Source organism: Arvicanthis niloticus, chromosome 13 (genome assembly GCF_011762505.2).
Source record: "Arvicanthis niloticus isolate mArvNil1 chromosome 13, mArvNil1.pat.X, whole genome shotgun sequence".
In the NCBI taxonomy this organism is placed as follows: domain Eukaryota; kingdom Metazoa; phylum Chordata; class Mammalia; order Rodentia; family Muridae; genus Arvicanthis; species Arvicanthis niloticus.
Genome location: NC_047670.1, coordinates 1,806,966 through 1,825,171, shown reverse-complemented (window position 1 = coordinate 1,825,171; position 18,206 = coordinate 1,806,966). Strand labels below are relative to the sequence as shown.

The following is an 18,206-nucleotide window of genomic DNA, read 5'->3' as shown; positions in this document are numbered from 1 at the left end:
GATCAAGAAACACTTTGTAGTGTTCAAAATAATTACTAATAGGGGAAATATAAATCAAAACAACTCTGAAGTTCCATCTTATACCCATCAGAATACCTAAGAAAAATCTCAAGACATAGCACATGCTGGCAAGGATGGGGAGCAAGAAGAACACTTTTTAATTGCTGGTGTGAGTGAAAATTTATAAAATCACTTTCAAAATCCATTTGGTGGTTTTTAAAAAACTGGCAATAATTCTACCTCAAGACCCAGCTATACCACTCCCACAAAGACACTTGATCAACTATGTTCATAGCAAATTATAGTTGTCCCTCAATTGAAGAACGGAGTGTAAATATATATATTATACACATAATAGAATACTATTCAGCTATGAAAAACAAAGACATCATGAATTTTGCAGCCAATTGAATGAAACTTGAGAATATCATCCTGAGTGAGGTCACTCAGTTCCAAAAAAAAAAAATAGGAGTGATATGTACTCACTTATAAGTGAATATTAGTTATAAAATTCAGGTACCATGCTATACTCCACAGACCCAAACAATCTAAACATGAAAGAAGCTTGAAAATCACTTAGATTTTTTAAAATTTGAAATCAAAGTAAATTTTGTACCATTTAAGAAATTATAACTTCATCTTAATAACAATTATACATATTTCTACCATTAAGTTATGGCTATGCAATAAATCCTAGGTAATCCTCCCTGTTCCACCAAAACCACTACTTTTCCCTAGAAAGACAGCCCAATATTAACCACCTCAGTCCCCAAGCCTAGGGAATAAGGATGCTGACTCTTCGTTGACTTCTTCAAGCTGATTATGGGTGTTGAGATATTAGAAGAGGGGTTGAAGGAAGAATAAATTGATAAGCCTCTGACACTGTGTCTTCACTGCATCCGGCTGGAATTCCAGGACATCCGAGGTTCGAGCAGGTGTGCTCAGCTTGCCTGATGAGTAGATACACAAAGGCTATGTATTCTGCAATATACAATTCTCAAAACAAATTTTAGTATCAAGATAATTGTTTGTTTGAATTCTGGAATCCATTCTCCTGGCTGCCTGCCTCTATCATATCTAATCCATATAATTCTGGGCGTTACTATGAAGGTGTGCTCCCACCATCCTCTCATTTTCGCCTCCCTGCTCTCAAATTCCTCAATACTAGTGAATCCAAACTTTCAGGCACCAAGGCCCTCCACTTCCACTGATGCCTAACCCCTTAACCCCTCCAATTAGTATGAGGGTGTGCTCCCACCATCCTCTCATTCCCGCCGCCTCCCTGCTCTTGAAATTCCCTAACATTTGGGAATCCACACTTTCAGGAACCAAAGCCCTCTACTTCCACTGATGCCTAACCCCTTACTCCATTTTTCTTCTTCCAATTACTATGAGGGTGTGCTCCCACCATCCTCTCATTCCCACCTCCCTGCTCTTGAAATTCCCCAACACTAGGGAATCCAAACTTGAAAATCACTTAGAAGGGGGAATAAAATAGTCATAAGAGGCAGATGGAGGGAGGTATTTGGGAAGGAGGTGCTTGCAGAATTGTGTTAGGGCATCAAAATCAGGTATGGAAAGAATAATAGAAGAAATGGCAAGATGGCTAGGAAAATGATTAGAAATCTGCAACTGACAGGCATGAGCAGGTGATAAGATCTTTATCATGAGACGGAGACCTGAAAGAAGAGAAACATCTGAGAATCAATGGAGTAGGCCTTATCTATGATTCACTACATTGTGGTTGTGGGACCTGAAGAGGACACCATCTGTAGCCAGACACTAACCCTAGTAGAGTGATATAAACACTAACACACCCCGAAAATTTCCAATCCAAAATTTTTCCTGTCTCCAAAAAATGCAGAAACTAGGATGGAAGAGAGACTGAGGGAATGGCTGTACAACAAGCCTTCCAGGTTAAGACCCATCCTATGAGCAAGCACCTACTAACCTACTAACCCTACTAATGATACTGTTGTGTTTGAAGACAGGAGCATGTTGTCTTCTGAGAAGTTCTTCTCAGCATCTGACTCAGACAGATACAGACACCCACATATGATGGAGTTTGGGGATTCTTATGGACTAATAATAGGAAATATTGTAGGGCCTGCTTGGGATGGAAACTACACAAAAGAACAATAGAGTGAAGGAACCTGGACCCTTGGGGCTCTTAGGGTCTAAACCACCAACCAAAGTACATATAGTGCTGGACTTAGGCTTCCTGCACATAAGTAGTAGATATGCAGCTTGGTCTTTATGTGGATCCCTAACTACTGCAACAGGGACTATACCAAAAGCTGTTGCCTGAATGTGGGATAGGTTCTTCTAGCTGGGTTGCCTTGTATGGCCACAGTGAGAAAGGGATGACATAGTATCTTATAGACTCTGTGACTTTGTGATAGAGGACTACCAGGGACCCCAAACAGTTAGAGGAGAAAGAGATGGGGGAAGAGAGAAGGATTGTGAGAGGAAGTGACTGTGAGGGGGCAACAAATGGGATGTAAAGTGAATAAGTAAAAAAATGAAATATAAAAAGGTTTTAAACTTATAGCACCATATTTTATTAACAAAATTTTACACAAAGTAAAATGAACCTTCAAACTGAACATTTTACAAGGAAGGTTGGATCTTCAGAACTTGAACGAATTCTGGCATGTTGCAGATACAGAGCAAATTACTTCTTATCATATTTATACCTCTTGATAGACATATATTCTTTTGTCCCTGACCACACAGCTTTGTAATAATTTAGGTAATTCATCTGTAATGTACAAGCAGAAGTTTTTCTTTGGAAAGTATTAACTTAGCAGATTACTAGTTTCAACCAACCCAGATACTTAGGGCTTAAGTCTCTCTACCAGATTTCTCTGCTATGTGGTAATTCACCTCTTTCAAGTTTTCACAAATTAATTTTAACAGAGTCTTGATTAATACCTTTCTTTCTTCTATTACTGCACAAAAGTTATAAATTGCTTTCACAGGGCAATTTAGGTGGGCTTTTATGTGACCTAAATCTGTGTTCCTGAGACATGGTCACTGATAGTTGGATTCAGAATGAAACATTTCTTGTCCTCTTTGAGGAGTGATTTGTGATTCTCTGTCAACAGTTAAATGCTTGATTTTCAGAATCCTTTTTGTCAGTGACTACAGTTCCCACTATGCTTGGAGAACTGATTCCTAGGGAGGGTAACAAGGTTAGTCTGATCCAGTAATGTTTCTACTTGGTAATACTTTGGATGATCCCTGAGAGAGTGTCCTTAGACCAAGAGGGTTTCAGTCTCTCATGTACTCAGGAATAGCAGTGAACAATATATACACATGAAAGAGAATGGTAAATGGAAAGAAAGTGAGGTGACAGTTTGCCTTGTTTAGATATAAGCATCCTGAAGCATTTCCGAGATGATGTAATAAAAAAAACCTCTAGTGACATGTAAAACAGTGTGATGGAAATGCTTGCTGGAAAACAAGCAAGAAAAAGATGAAAATTGTATACATAATAGTGTAAGAGTAAAGATTTCATAGTTTGGGGCCTCAACTATCATGTGGTCCATGTCCCCTCTAGTATATATGCCATCTAAAATTATTCTGTTATTCATGAAAAGCTCATTCTAATTTTTAAATTAATCAAAGATTAAAATTTGTTTTGAAGAATAGAAAGAGCATGGCTTTATAGTTCACTGGATGCATTGTTTTTATAACATATTAGAGGCACTTAGCTCAATCTCCATCAAGCCATACCCAACAACATAAACAATTTGGTAACACATAACTATAATTCTAATACCTAGGGTATAGAATCTAGAAGATCAGAGTTGTCATTTCTTACTTGGCCAAGTTCATAGAACACCATCTGATAGTTGTAAATGTCAACTTGACACAACCTACAATTACCTAGGAAGAACATTGCTGTTAAGAACTTGGTAAAATTGTATTGGCCTGTTGGTTGGTATGTGGAGGATTTTCTTGTTTGTTATCTGACATGGTAACATCACTCTGAATGTAGGTAGCTTCATTGCATGAGACACAGGGTGCAAAACTGTGTATGATTAGTAAAGAAAGTTAGGATTGTCAGGCAGCAAACAGAAATTTTGCATGTATTTTTTCTTGATGCTCTTGATTATGGATGTGATGTATGAATTTCTACCTTACTTTCCATATGTAACTTGCAATTGTATCCTAAATGAAGCCTTTCATCTCTTGTGTTTCTTTTGGTCGGGATATTTTATCACAGCAACAGAAATGAAACTATATCTTTGTCTAAAATCACAGACAAACAAGATTCAAATGGTCTTGAGAGACCCATAGAATGAAGCAGACACTCAACATTGTGCATCAGAGTTATAATATAAATTCAAGTGTCTCCTCCCTCTTCTTCACTTTGAAACAATGCTCAATGGCCATCTCATCTCTCTGAGTAGTTTTGGTGTCTTTTGTGGTCCTTTCACTGTGATCATCTGTCTCCCTTGGTTAGACCATCTGTTTAGTACAACTGTCTTTATCCACAGTCATACCGAATAATCTCAATTCCTATTTTCACCATTGAGTACTTTCTTGGCATTCTCTCCTGTTACTGTGGTCTGGAGATTAGACTAAAATAGAAGAATTTTTATTCTAATCTTAGTTCAGCTCTAGTGGTGTTGATGATCATCATGAAACCAACGGGTACACTGGGTATAATTGTTTATACTAAACTAGCAAGCAATAGTTATACACAGAATATTGTTTTATATTACCATAAGAGAAAGAATTACCATAATACTTTTCACATAAACTATGAGGGAAATTGATTTCAGAAAGAATATGGATAACATTCTTTAGGAAGTACTACATTCAGCAATATACACATTATCAAGTGACTGGTATGACTTTTTAGAAACATTAAGGAAAAATTGATTTCATTCTTTTAACACAATTTGGTAGATTTCTTGAAATCTAAAGAGTTCAACAGGAAAAGATGATAAAAATTTAAGCATAAAAAATCTAATTTTGGTGGGCACAATGCAGTATAAAAGAAATTTGAGAAAAATTTCAAGAGTCCATTTCAGATTATTGCTGAGAATTATAGTTAATTTCATTGAATGTAATTATATATTCATTTTGAAAAAAATCATTATTTACCTGAGCACCCATTGTGGACTGACTGTATTTGCACTGAATTAGTACACATGAAAGAGCCATAAGAGAACTCTGTTATATAGCTTGTCTATTGCTCTTAATCTTTTTTTTTTCAAGACAGGGTTTCTCTGTGTAGCCCTGGCTGTCCTGGAACTCACTCTGTAGGCCAGGCTGGCCTCGAACTCAGAAGTCCAAATTGCTCTTAATCTTAGGATTAGTGTTTTCTAAGCTCTACTGTTTTACCTCTCATAAAACAGGGTAGCAGCAAGATACTAGAATTTGATGATAATTAGTTGACCCACTGTTAATCCAGCCAATGATCTCATGCCAAGGAGTGTATGCCAAGAAAACTGAGTTTTGCAAAAGTCACTGGAGTTGAGAATCTTTTTTGTTGTTTTAAGATAGGGAAGAAAAACATATTCACGTTGATGGATCTCAATCTAATGCAAACTAACTGCTAGGATACTGAGAAGTTGAGGAGAAATTCTTTACTAGAAAGTTTTCCTTATCCCCTAGAGATAGCAGTGCTCCTAAGGACATTTGCTTTTTCTTTATTTCATTAGACCAGATCCCATATTCTCTCTCTCTCTCTCTCTCTCTCTCTCTCTCTCTCTCTCTCTCTCTCTCTCTCTCTCTCTATATCTCTCCATATATCTTGGGAAACTATGTGTTCTCAAGTGACCTTTTGAAATTTCACTGTATTAGGAAACAAATATTCATGGAAAATCGAAAATGTAAAGATACGGTAAAGGAAATACATGAACATAAGGATGTTCACAAATGTTAAGTAAAACAGGGTAGCAGCAAGACACTAGAATTTAATCATACATTCCTTTCTTACTTGTTTAATCTATTAGTAGAAAGATGTATGAGACTTGTGAGAGGTTTGGAATGAAATGTGATGTTAACATTTTACTTTGTACTTGTCAGGATAATTCTACAATATTCATGAATACTACCTTTTACATGAAAAAATGAAACATAATTTATAATTAGCTATGAATATGGTGTGGAGACCTCTGCAGACATGGTAGGAGTGTCTTGCTCTGTGTGAAGTTCAGTGACCGTCACAGTATGGGTTTCAATTACTTCTGGCTGTTGATCATGCTCAACCAGGCATGTGAGTACTGTGCCCTCCTCAAGAGCAGGTGGGTTCACTAAGAATCAGCTGGTCAAGTTGTAAGTTCCTTCCTTGTTTTCTGTATACCTTAAAGGTATATCTCTGCCAGATATATTTCTATTCTTTAACCAGGTCACATGAAAGATTTTAGGATGGAAATTTTGTATCTGACAGGTGAAATTTATCAAATTTCAAACTATTGTTGGCTGCTGGCTGACCTCCAGGTTGAGTGGAACTGAAAAGTACAAACAGAAGCTGAGATAGATGGAACAGAGGCACAGACAGACGCCAGAGAAGAGATGAGTGCTAAGGATCTACCCCAATTGAGAAAGCATTATGTGTATAAAGTGAGTGTTTTGATCAGATTAGAGCCAACATAAATACAACTACTCACACACAGGCACTTTGACTGTGGTGGGGTTAGAATACTAATAAGTGAAATTTATAAGAATAATTCTTAAGTACGCTATGAAAAAAATAAATGACTGAAAAATGCAGTGCATGATGCCTGTGGTTCATAAATAGTATAGGTTTAACTTTTCTGTAAAAATAAATACAATTCCTTTTATGTAATGATCATACTCTATGACAACCAACAACCCCCATCTCTCTGGGTAGTATATACATGTGCTTGCTAGAAATTATGAGCAAATCCTTCTGACCAGGTATGAGACTGAGCTAGAATTCAGAAACATCTACCTCGGATGACATCAGATAAGTGAGCAATACCTCTGAGAGGGCCTCCATCTAAGGTGATATGGGCCATCTCAGATGATCTGAGAGCAGACAACCCTAGGTCCTAGCACCACCTGAACTGTGCTGGAGATTCTATAGGAGACATTCTTTTCTTCAAGTTCCTCAGAGGTTTCCAAATGACAGATCTCATTTCTATTTTTGAACCACTTCAGTTTGAGATTCTGAGGAAAAGATCCATGAGATCTACATGTAAAGCTCACTGTCTGCTAATGGACAGCTCTGATTGTAGGACCTGAGACCAAAGGAGGAGATGGTTTAGCTACAAAGTAACATGTAAACAAAGATGTGATTTTGATGGCCACCACTGATGATATAACATTGTAAAGAACCTTCCTAGATATTATCCCAAGCATCATTGTTTATTGTCAGGATTTGGATTAATACCAGAGCTTGAGGCAACTAGGGACCTTCTGAACTCCCCTGTTGTAACTGTGTTCAAGCACCAGACATTAAGTCTTCACCCTTCTCAATGCTTCTCCTCCAGCTTTTGTCCAGATCCTTCTGTGCTATTCCAAATTCTGTTAATCCAGATGATAGTGAAGATACCAAAAAGAAAACAATGAAGGGCAAGGCCAGGTGCAATTCTCAGGCCAAGGAAAGCAATTACCCATGCATTTCAAATTTCATAACATTTATTCCTGCTGGCATCTTCATGAAATGGTCTAAGGTAAATGTTCCTAGATTTACAATTATTGTAAGCCAGAAAATTACACATATAACAGAATTGCCACTAAAATGAAACCCTTCCTCATTCCTCTAGTTGTTCTTCTCTCTCTCTCTCTCTCTCTCTCTCTCTCTCTCTCTCTCTCTCTCTCTCTCTCTCTGTATCCCTTATATCTAAAACTGAATTTAAAATTGAGTATACCATCTGCATTGCATGTCCATTTATACCTTTAAATTATACTTAGTCTGAATTAAAAATTAGAGGTTTAGAGGTTGCCCTATATCAATGAAGTCATATTTGGTTCCTTTTCAAATTATTAATCTCAAGGGAAACAGATGCAATCCCATTGATCAAATAACCTCTAGTCTAAAAATCACAAATAGTACTGGTCTGTTGGAAGGAAGACAGTATGTCCTGTAGATGTCTTGTGCTGTGGTTATTATGTGAAACAAGCTGCATTTGACAATTATACACAATTGTATTTGTACATGTATGATTTCTTATTAAATGACCAGCCAGAGAGAAAGATAAACAAGTACTTTTTGAAGTCAATCTATCTAAATTTCACCACAACTAATGTTCCTACAGGTTTGAGGGAGTATAGCCAGTCACTATTAGATTATTGGATGATCTGATACTGCCAATATTTTAGTAACCAAACCTTCAGTAAGACTAAGATCAGAGTTTATGTGGGTGGAGAAGTTAGACATGCTAAAGCCAAAGTTTATCTGACACTCAACAGGTGATTAACTAAATCTTGATCTTTAACTAAAATACATCAGTATCCTTTTTCACAGAATTCTAGTCCATTTGAGCATGACTTGGACAGGCCTTGCCCCTCTCCCTTATTTCTTCTATCTTTCTAAAATCCATTAGATTGCATTCCTAAAGCTAATTACCAGGGACTCTTTTGTATTTGGTCACTTCCTTCTCCTGAGGCTGATTACCAAGGTCCATCAATCAAAACATTGAAGTCTAGCAATCAAACCTCCCTTTTTGGCTCACACAATTAATATTCCCAATTAAAATTATACACTCCACAGTAACACAGGATTTCCAATTTTACCTATATTAATTGCCATTTTCCTATATGTCCCATCTGTCACCTCTCTATCCAGAAGCATGTCCTCTCTTATCTGGGAGAAAGACTCCTCCCTGCTTTAATTTGTTTTCTCTATTATCCTCTACCTACTGTCTTTATCTTTTATTCACTGATGTCTATCCCTCTGGGGAAATAAATTTTCATTGGGTTGATAAGTAGGGTTTGATGGGGTACTGACCTGATGATTTTCCTAATACCCTTCCATAAAAACTGGATTGAAAACCTCAGCCTATGAGAAAAACTTAAAGAAATGTTCAAAGTCCTTAGTCATCAGGAAAATGCAAGTCAAAATGACCCCGAGATTCCATCTTATACCAATCAGATTACCTTAGATGAAAAACTCAGGTGACAGCACATGCTGGCAAGAATGTGGACAAAAAGAAACACTCCTCCATTTCTGGTGGGGTTGCAAACCAGTACAACAACTCTTGAAATCCATCTTGATGTTCCTCAGAAAATTGCAAGTAGATCTACCTGAAGACACAGCTCTACCACACCTGAGCTTATACCCAAAGATGCCCCAATATTTTACAGGGATGAGTGTATGATTATGTTCATAGCGGCCTTATTTGTGATAGCCAGAAACTGGAAACAACCCAGATGTCCCATAATGGCAGAATGGAGAGAGAAAATGTGGTTCATTTATACAACAGAATACTATTCAGTTATTAAGAATGAAAATATAATTACTTTTGCAAGAAAATGGATGCAACTAGAAAATAACATTCTGAGTGAGGTAACTCAGACCCAAAATATCATGTACTCACTAATAAGTGTATATTAGTCAAAAAAGTACAGAATACCCAAGATACAAATGGCAAAACTCAAGAAGGTTAACAAGCTGAAGGGTCCAAGTGAGGATGCCTGAACCCCACTGGGAGGAAGAAGAAAGCAATCACAGGGGCAAAGTGAGAGAGACCTGGATTGGAAAGGAGACTGGGAGAGGAAAATGGTAATATGATGAGGTATGGGAAGAACAGGAGTGAAGCCCTGAAGGCAAGAAGAAAAGATGAAAACAGAAAACTTCGGTAGTTAGGAGGTGTGGGACCCTCTAGAATGTACTAGAGACCTGGGAGGTGAGAGATTCTCAGTACTAAAAAGGAGGAAACTTAGATGAAATGCCCAGAAATGGGGAGAGTGAACATGTAGAGCCCAACTCCTATAGAAAGACAGGGCATCAAGTGGAGGGATGCAGTTGCCATCCCACAGTCAATATCTCTGACACATAATTGATCTTGTCTAAAAGAACTGCAGAAACAAAAATGGAGGAGAAACTGAGTAAAAGGAGGACCAGTGACAGGTCCAAATTGAGATCCAGTTTCACATGAAGCTCTAAGACTTTTTACTGTTATTGATGTTTTGGTGTGCTTAGAGATTGGATCCTAGCATTGTTGCCTGCTGAGAGGCCCAACAAGCAGATGAAAAATTCCGATGCAGATACCAAAGAATAAAATTTGGGGACCCCTGTGGTTGAGTTATGAAAAGGCTGGAAGAATCTGAGGAGGAGGGTAATTCCATATGAAGATCAGCATTCTCAACTAACCTGGACCTCCAAGATCTCCGATACTGAGCCACCAATCAGGCAGAATACACTAGATATATGATATGAATGATGATATGAGGTCCCTGACACATATAAAGAGGACTGCCTGGTCTGGACTCACTGAGAAAAAAATGAACCTAACCCTAGAAAGACTTGAAGCCTCAGGGAGTGGGGAGATCTGATGGAGTGTGAATTGTTGGGGACATCCTCTAGGAGACTGAGGAAGAAGAGTGGGATGAGGAACTTTTGAAGGGTGTACCAGGAGGGGGTTAACAACTGGACTGTAAAAACAGATTTAATAATAATAGAAAAACTCTCAGCCTAAAAGGATGAAAATGAAGGTAGAATCTCATAACTATGTATATGCAAAAAAATCTTCCTCCCCAGTGCCCTTGTTACTAGTTTGGGGATCACATGTTTATTCTTTTTTGCATTTGTGTGCATAAAAAGCCAATCAGAAACAATAATATGTATCTCTGCTTTGCTCCTGGAACTACCATGAAAATCATATCTAAGGAGCAGAATCTTTTTTTTTTTATTAGATCTTTCATTTACACTTCAGATACCATCTCCTTTCCCCATTCCCCCCCCTTAGAAAACCCCTATCCCATGCCCCCTTTTCCTTTTTGCATTTATACATTTTTTTTTAAAAAAATGTTAATCATAGGCTTTATAAGTTTGGTTTTGTTCAATCAGAGGTGTAACCCACTACCAACCTAGATACATCAACTATCTTTGACTGGTGGAGATACATGAACATCTGCTTCCCTGTCTCCCCCCTCTATCTCTCTTTCATCACCTAGCTTCTCCTCTCCTTCTTCTTCTCCTCTTCTTACTCCTTTTCTTCCTCTCAGTACTCCTCCCACCTTAGCTCCTCCTACACATCACCCTTCCTGTTAAAAGGAAACTTTTCTCTCAAAATACAATTAGAGCATAATTATGCCTATTTGTACCAGTGAGGTACAAGATAGTCCTAATACCCTGTCTATCCTTTTGTTGACTAACCAGCACCTCTGTCATCTATCCTAACTAAAACACTTAGTTCTGAACCTGGCTTTTTCCTTGGCTTTAGGATGAATGTCAGCTGATGACCATACACTCAGATCATTTCTCTCAAAGTAAATAGCTATAAGTTTTCAACCCCGTCAGAAATCCAGAATGACTGAGTTGACTATAATTGTGGGAAGCACAAAGCATAGCTTCTAAAACTTAGCCAATTTATAGAGACCTCTGAACATCTGGACACTCGCTCTACTTCAAAACCTTGGAGCATCTGTTCTTCTGCCTTCTGGCCCAGGATCATCTGACAGACCTTAGTGCTGCAGAATTATTAAGGGCTGATTACTCTGTCTAGGCAGATATAATCAGTCGACTATTCTGCAAGTGTGTCCTTTTCTGGACAGTAATTTGTCTGTAGAAGGAAGGTGGCAATTCTTGCCTAGTGGCTGTCTCACCACAACTGGAGTAACTCCAAGGATGCTCAATTTCTTCTTAGAATTTAACATAGGAAGCTGTCCAGAGCAGACAGGTCTCTAATGAAAATGAACATTAATACTGAAATGTTTGTCATGTCAATTGTAAGGATTTCTGATGTTTTGAAAACCAGCTATCTATGTAAGGTAATCTGGACTGTTGCCTGTTAACTCCACTCAGCTATTTCTAAATAAAACATAGAGAACACTCTTATAATATACTCCAAGTCATGAATTTGCTATAGTCCCTTAACTCACAGGCTGACCATCTCAAATCAGTTAAAAAAAAGTTAAAGAAGGACTGGGTCTTTTATACTCTGACATCCTGCTTTTTCTTAGGGATCCTTTCACCAAGCTCCACAGTGGTTTTCACAGTATAATTACTTCCTCCAGAAGGGCTAATTATATAGAGCAGATGACCATGAAATGGGAGAAACACAGAGCTGTTATTGATTTTCTGTATCATTGACATGGATTTCTAAGTAAAGGAAAGACATTTCTGGTCCCAGAAGTTGTTCTAATGCAAAAACATGCAATAAAGGAAAAATTTGCTTTGACATTAGAGTTGAAGAGGACTTTCTCTTGATTGGATGTTAGGGACCTTGGATCTACTCGCTAAAAGGTGTCTCTAGCACAATACTTGGTTTTAGGAGGTTGTATAGAGCAGGATAAACCCTGCTGTTCTGAAGCATGAAGAGTTCTCATGTCTCAGCTTGATGTCCTCACAGGTCTGTTAAGGGAGTAATTCCAAATATCTTCTTTTGCCTCAAATCATGTATATGACATTTCAGATACCAAGACCCATATCAGAACAACTAAAAGAAAATGGACCTGGGATTTCTCTCAGTTTTCCAAAACATTACAAAAGTAGCTAGGTGAAGAGCTGCCAACCATACACTAGTTCATGTCAATGAACCAAAAGTCTAGATAGGAAAAATGAAATGTCCAAGATCCCATGAGCCATTAGTATCACACTTGCAGTGATGAAACATTTCCTAATGGTGAGCATTTTCTCTAAGTATGTTGCATGACTTTATTCCTTTATTACAGGAAGTCTATATTCTGTGCTAACAGTGACAGAGTATTCTAGCTGAAGAGCTTGTCCTTCATAAATATCAAAGAGTAGCAGTGTTGGGTAGCACATCCAGGCATTTAGATTTGGACCTTTTCTCTGAGGGCCACTACAATTCTGATTCTCCTTATGACCCTGACACTACCATTGAAAAATATTTTCTTGTTTTCTCTTTTCTCATGGTTGTCATCATCACAAAACCATTGACCATGTCTGTCACCATCACAAATAGGAAACTGAGCATTGTACAGAGAGTCAGATTTTTCACCACATGGCCCCCTGATGCCAGACATTCATTATTTCTCTGGGTAGTCATAGCATCCTCAAAATGGGCAAAGGTACCCTCATTCTACAGAAGGAAAAATAAAAGTCAGGTTCAGTGAGTTGTCCAAGGTTTAACAGCCATGATGTACTACCTGTGTTTTGACATGCTGATGTGTTGAAAGACATACAGAAGCCCAGCCTTTCCCTCTGAGGAATCTGTGATCATCACCATGCTATAGATGAAAATACTATGTCTAAAACAAAACCTGTCAGTTATTTTCAATGTATCTCAGAGACCATTTCCTGTGACTTCACATTCATTTCAAAAAAGTAAGCTACTGTCCTCCACTGCCATTGCTCTATTTCACCCCTAAGAATCCAACTTGAGGAACTCTCTGTTAGATCCCTGCTCCAGGTAGCTCTGGGCAAAAAGAGGCCTTTGTTCTGAGGGACCTAGATTCCTGCATATTCTGATTTATTTCTTCTTCACATTTTCAATATTGAAAACAATTGGCAGCTGTGTTTTGTGGTTGCCACTCAGAGAATATGTTACATAGAAAAGAAAGCATGTGTGCTGTTTTACTCTATGAGGCAGAGGTTGTAGTCAACACTTGCCACTTCTTTACCTGTTCCCATGTGGTCCTTCTGTGAACCTCAAATTCTTCTCTAAAAAAGAGAATTGAACTCACTTTTATAAAGCATTATTATTGAGAAATTGACATAATAGAGGTATAATATACAGCTGTTGGAATTTGTTCTCCCTTGGTCCACCAGCATTATCATTAAGAGAATCCTTATAATAAATGGCATGCACATGAAGCTAGGATCACTGGAAGTTCTGGACTATATTTTACCTCAGTCACTTGCTGGTTTAGGTTTCCTATATTTTGTATTTCCTACAACTTTATTGTCCATGTTTATGATATGTATGTCTTCATAGTGAACCTATTCTTGTCTCTCTACACTGAAGGGCTGTGAGAAAATTGCTATACCACACATCCAAGTGGGGAAGTGATAACATGTTTATAAAGTAATTCACTCTCAAATGCCACAGTCCTCTTATTGAAAGGGCATGTTTCTTTATGGCCAGGGTAGCGAGCAGTAGGATAAGTCCACTATGGACTTATGTGGCTGCTAACTATGAATGACTAACTACTGTATTCATAGGCAAAAATAAAAACAAATGCAATATTCATGGCCTACAACTCAAAATATGATATTTCTACATCCTGCCTTATTGTTTCTAATAGGGAACACTTTAACATACAATATGGGGTGAGACTATTGTTGACATTTGGGTAGCTTTCTGATAATTACTGCATATTACAATCTGAGTTTGATGGAAATCTTGAAACTATGGAGGTGGTGATGAATAAGAAAAGGAGGATAAATTCATGAATTCTAATTCAACATCTCTTGTGAATTAGGCACCTAAGTGGAGACAGTACCTCTTGTGAGGACAGCAAGGAAGTAGCCAGGAATGAGAGGTAGATTGCATGACAGATCTCAACACTGACTGGATGTGTGTTCATGGACAGTGCACTGGCATAGAAGTCTCACTTCTCTAAAAAGAATGGGCTGGATAATGCAACTGACTTTTCTTAATGCTTTAAAATTTTTAAAATCAAGATCTACATAAATGCCATGCTTCTGTGAGAAAATTCAAAGTGATCATATGGGTGCCTCGGCTGGTGATTGAATATGATCCACATGGAACATTTCTTCAGGTAGAGAGTAAACATTGTCTCAAATCTTCAGTGGCTGTGAGAATAGGTCTCTGATACAAAATGCTCTCTGACAGTCCCAAGTCTAGCCTAGCTTGCTGCCAAAACCCAAATCAGAGATGAGAGATTCCACAGGGAATATGGGTATCTCTGGAATTTTCAGTGTGCTGTGAATGAAGAGGAAATGAGAAAATACACCCTTCCCTGGTTCTATGATTTTCTGCTTTGATGTGCTTTCTTTCTTGGGAGAGAGGAGAAATACATCTTGGGTAAAATATTCCTGTTTGGCAGCTTCCTTCCATTTTATTAATATATAGAGTTGGACCTGGCATATCTATGCCCCAGGTTGCTTGGACAGTAAGAAGAGACTTAATCAGGTAAGAACTTACACTATGGAGTCAGTAGGCCTGGACTTACTCTGTTCCTGGGTAAGGTAGTATTGTGTCTCATGGTCTTTCTACAGCTACTAATTTGAGATAAACTGAGAAATATAAGTTCAGTGGGGTAGACAGACAAATGTATGAAATTACAACCATTTCCCTGAAGAGAAAACCTCTAACACATATCATGTCCTCCCTCCTTCTCAACTTCCTTGGTCCAGAGATGGGGTGAAGTGAACCAATGTGTATTAGGGTCCCTCTACATGTGTTTCCTCCTTGTTGTTCACTGAGTATTGGACACTATTTGGACCTGTAGAAGAAATCATGGATAAAAAGAAAAATGTAGTACTCACCAAATACGAACAACTCAGTGCCGCCTCCAGACTGAATCTCAATGTCAGGGTCTAATGTTCCTCTCTGGAACTTCACACAGTAGTAGGTATCCGAATCAGCAAGAGTGACATTACTAATGCGTATTGAAAAGTCTCGGTTGTTTCTCTTTGTAGCATCTGAAACATTTGTTACTCTGGGGAAGTGTTCTCCAGTGAAAGAATATACCAAGTGTCGACTCTGTCCTGCACTCCTGAACCACCTGATGGGCCCCACAGGTATCTGAGATGTCACTGTGCAATTCAGAGTGGCTGACCCTCCACTCCAAGAAACTGATTTCTTGGGCTGGATCACCTTCAGCTCTCCCATGGCTGCTCCTGCAAAAAGCATCAGTTAGTGCTCATCTTGATTGAAGGCCACAGGCTTCTCAAGTTTGTGATAAAAAAAAACCTGTTACTCACTAGAGCTCAGCATGTACATGAGCACTGTTCCTCTAACTTGGGCATTTTAATACAAGAATATAGTACAGAAAAGGAAATGGAGAATGGATAAAGAAATTGTGATACATCTACACAATTGAATACTGCAGAGCTATGAAAAACAAAATCATCATGAATTTTGCAAGTCTTTCATTCAGAAAATTGTCTCCAATTCATTCATGAGGGTTTTTTCCAAATTAATGATGATTTAACACACATCCCATGAGAAAGCATCATTCTCTAACACTATTAGTGATACTCTTTTCTATGTTGACGTCTGAAAGACTCCAACAGGAAGTTGACTCAAACAGTTAAACTAATAGCCAAACAGTGGTTGGAGCTTGGGTACTCTTGTGGATAAAATAGGAAGAATGATTGTGTGTACCAAAGGGCATAGAAACTCTGCAGGAAGACCAAACAAAATCAACAAACCTTGACCCTTGTTGGTCTCAGAGTCTGAACAACCAAATATGTTACACACACACACACACACAGTCTGGACTTAGGCCTCCTTGCACATATGTAGCAGATGTGTAGCTAAGTCTTCATGTGGGTCCTGAACAACTGAAGTGGGAGATATCCCAAAAGCTGTTGCCTGAACATTGGCTAAGTTCTACTAGCTGGGCTGCCTTCTCTGGCCTCAGAAGAAGAAAAAGCATCTATCCTTGTAGAAACTTAAGTGACCAGGTGAGGAGATGGGGATAGCCAGGGGTAACCCACCTGCTCAAAGATGAAGGGAGATTACTTAAAAATGTGGGAGAGGGTGAGTTGGATGGACAAAGTGATCAGGATGTAAAGTTAATAAGTAAAAAGTAAAATAATTTTTTAAAGTACTGTATGTTTGATATGAGGTGTTTTGATTATGAGGAGACTTTTTTTGTATGTAGTATTCAAAGGAAGTGATTTGCTGAGCAACTTCATCTTGAAAAAGTAAAAAAAGATCATAAAATCAACTTTATGAAAATGATAAAAGTCCTTAAAGAGAAAATGAATAAATGAAATGAAATGGGAGGATTTAAAAAATTATTCTGATTGAGGTAAGCTAGAATAGAAAGACAAACATAATGTGCACTCACTCCTAAGTGGATGTTAGCAGTAAAATAATATATAATCATGCTACAATCCAAAAACCAGTTAGGCTAAGTAGAAACATGGGCTCAAGGGGAGACACATAAATCTCTGTGGGCTGGGGAAATAGAATATATAAGAGAGAACTTGTGGGAGGGATGAATAATGGAACAGGAGGGATCACATGGCAGTAATATAGACATATAAACAAACTCAATGAAAAAAACACATGACATTTCATTTGATGTTTGAAAAGTATTTGACAAAATTCAACATCCCTTCACCATAAAAACCTTGGAAAGATCAGGTATTCAAGGCACATACACAAGCATATTAAAAGAAATATACAAAAACCAGTAGCCAGCATCAAACTAAATGGAGAGGAAACTGAAGCAATCCCACTAAAATCAGGGACTAGACAAGGCTGCTCACTTTCTCCTTATCTTTTCAATATAGTTCTTGAAGTTCTATCCAGAGCAATTAGACAACAACAGGAGGTCAAATTGAGTAAAAATTGGAAGGAAAGAAGTCAATATATCACTATTTGCAAATAATATGATACTATACTTAAGTGACCCCAAGAATTTCACCATAGAACTAAACCTAATAAACAACTTTGGCAAAATGGCTGAATATAAAATTAACTCAAACAAATCTGTAGCCTTTCTGTACTCATAGGATTAACTGGCTGAGAAAGAAATTAGGGAAATGACACCCTGCACAATAGTCACAAATAATATAAAATACCTTGGTGTGACTCTAATAAAGCAAGTGAAAGATCTGTCTGATAAGAACTTCAAGTCCCTGAATAAAGAACTTGAAGAAGATCTCAAAAGATAAAATGATCTCCCATGCTCATGGATTGTCAGGAGTAATATAGTAAAAATGACCATTTTACTGTAAGCAAGCTACAGAATGAATGTAATCTCCATCAAAATTGCAACTCAATTCTTCATAGAGTTAGAAAGACCAATATGTTGGTGGTTGTTTTGTCCTATTAACAGTATCCCTTGCCTTACAGAAGCTTTGCAACTTTATGAAGTCCCATTTGTCAATTCCCGATCTTTGAGCATAAGCCATTGTTATCCTGTTTAGGAACTTTTCCCCTGTGCCCATG

The 18,206-nt window shown here is 37.9% G+C and overlaps 1 protein-coding gene across 1 annotated transcript in view; it reads right to left on the bottom strand.

Annotated features, from left to right (window-relative positions):
• LOC117718802 (collagen alpha-1(XIV) chain-like) overlaps window positions 1-18,206 on the bottom strand; it is an 84,399-nt gene that overhangs the window by 60,660 nt on the left and 5,533 nt on the right. Inside the window, exon 2 of the mRNA XM_076911204.1 lies at window positions 15,566-15,919. Coding sequence (XP_076767319.1) covers window positions 15,566-15,919 — 354 coding nt within the window. The remainder of the gene's footprint in view (window positions 1-15,565; window positions 15,920-18,206) is intronic.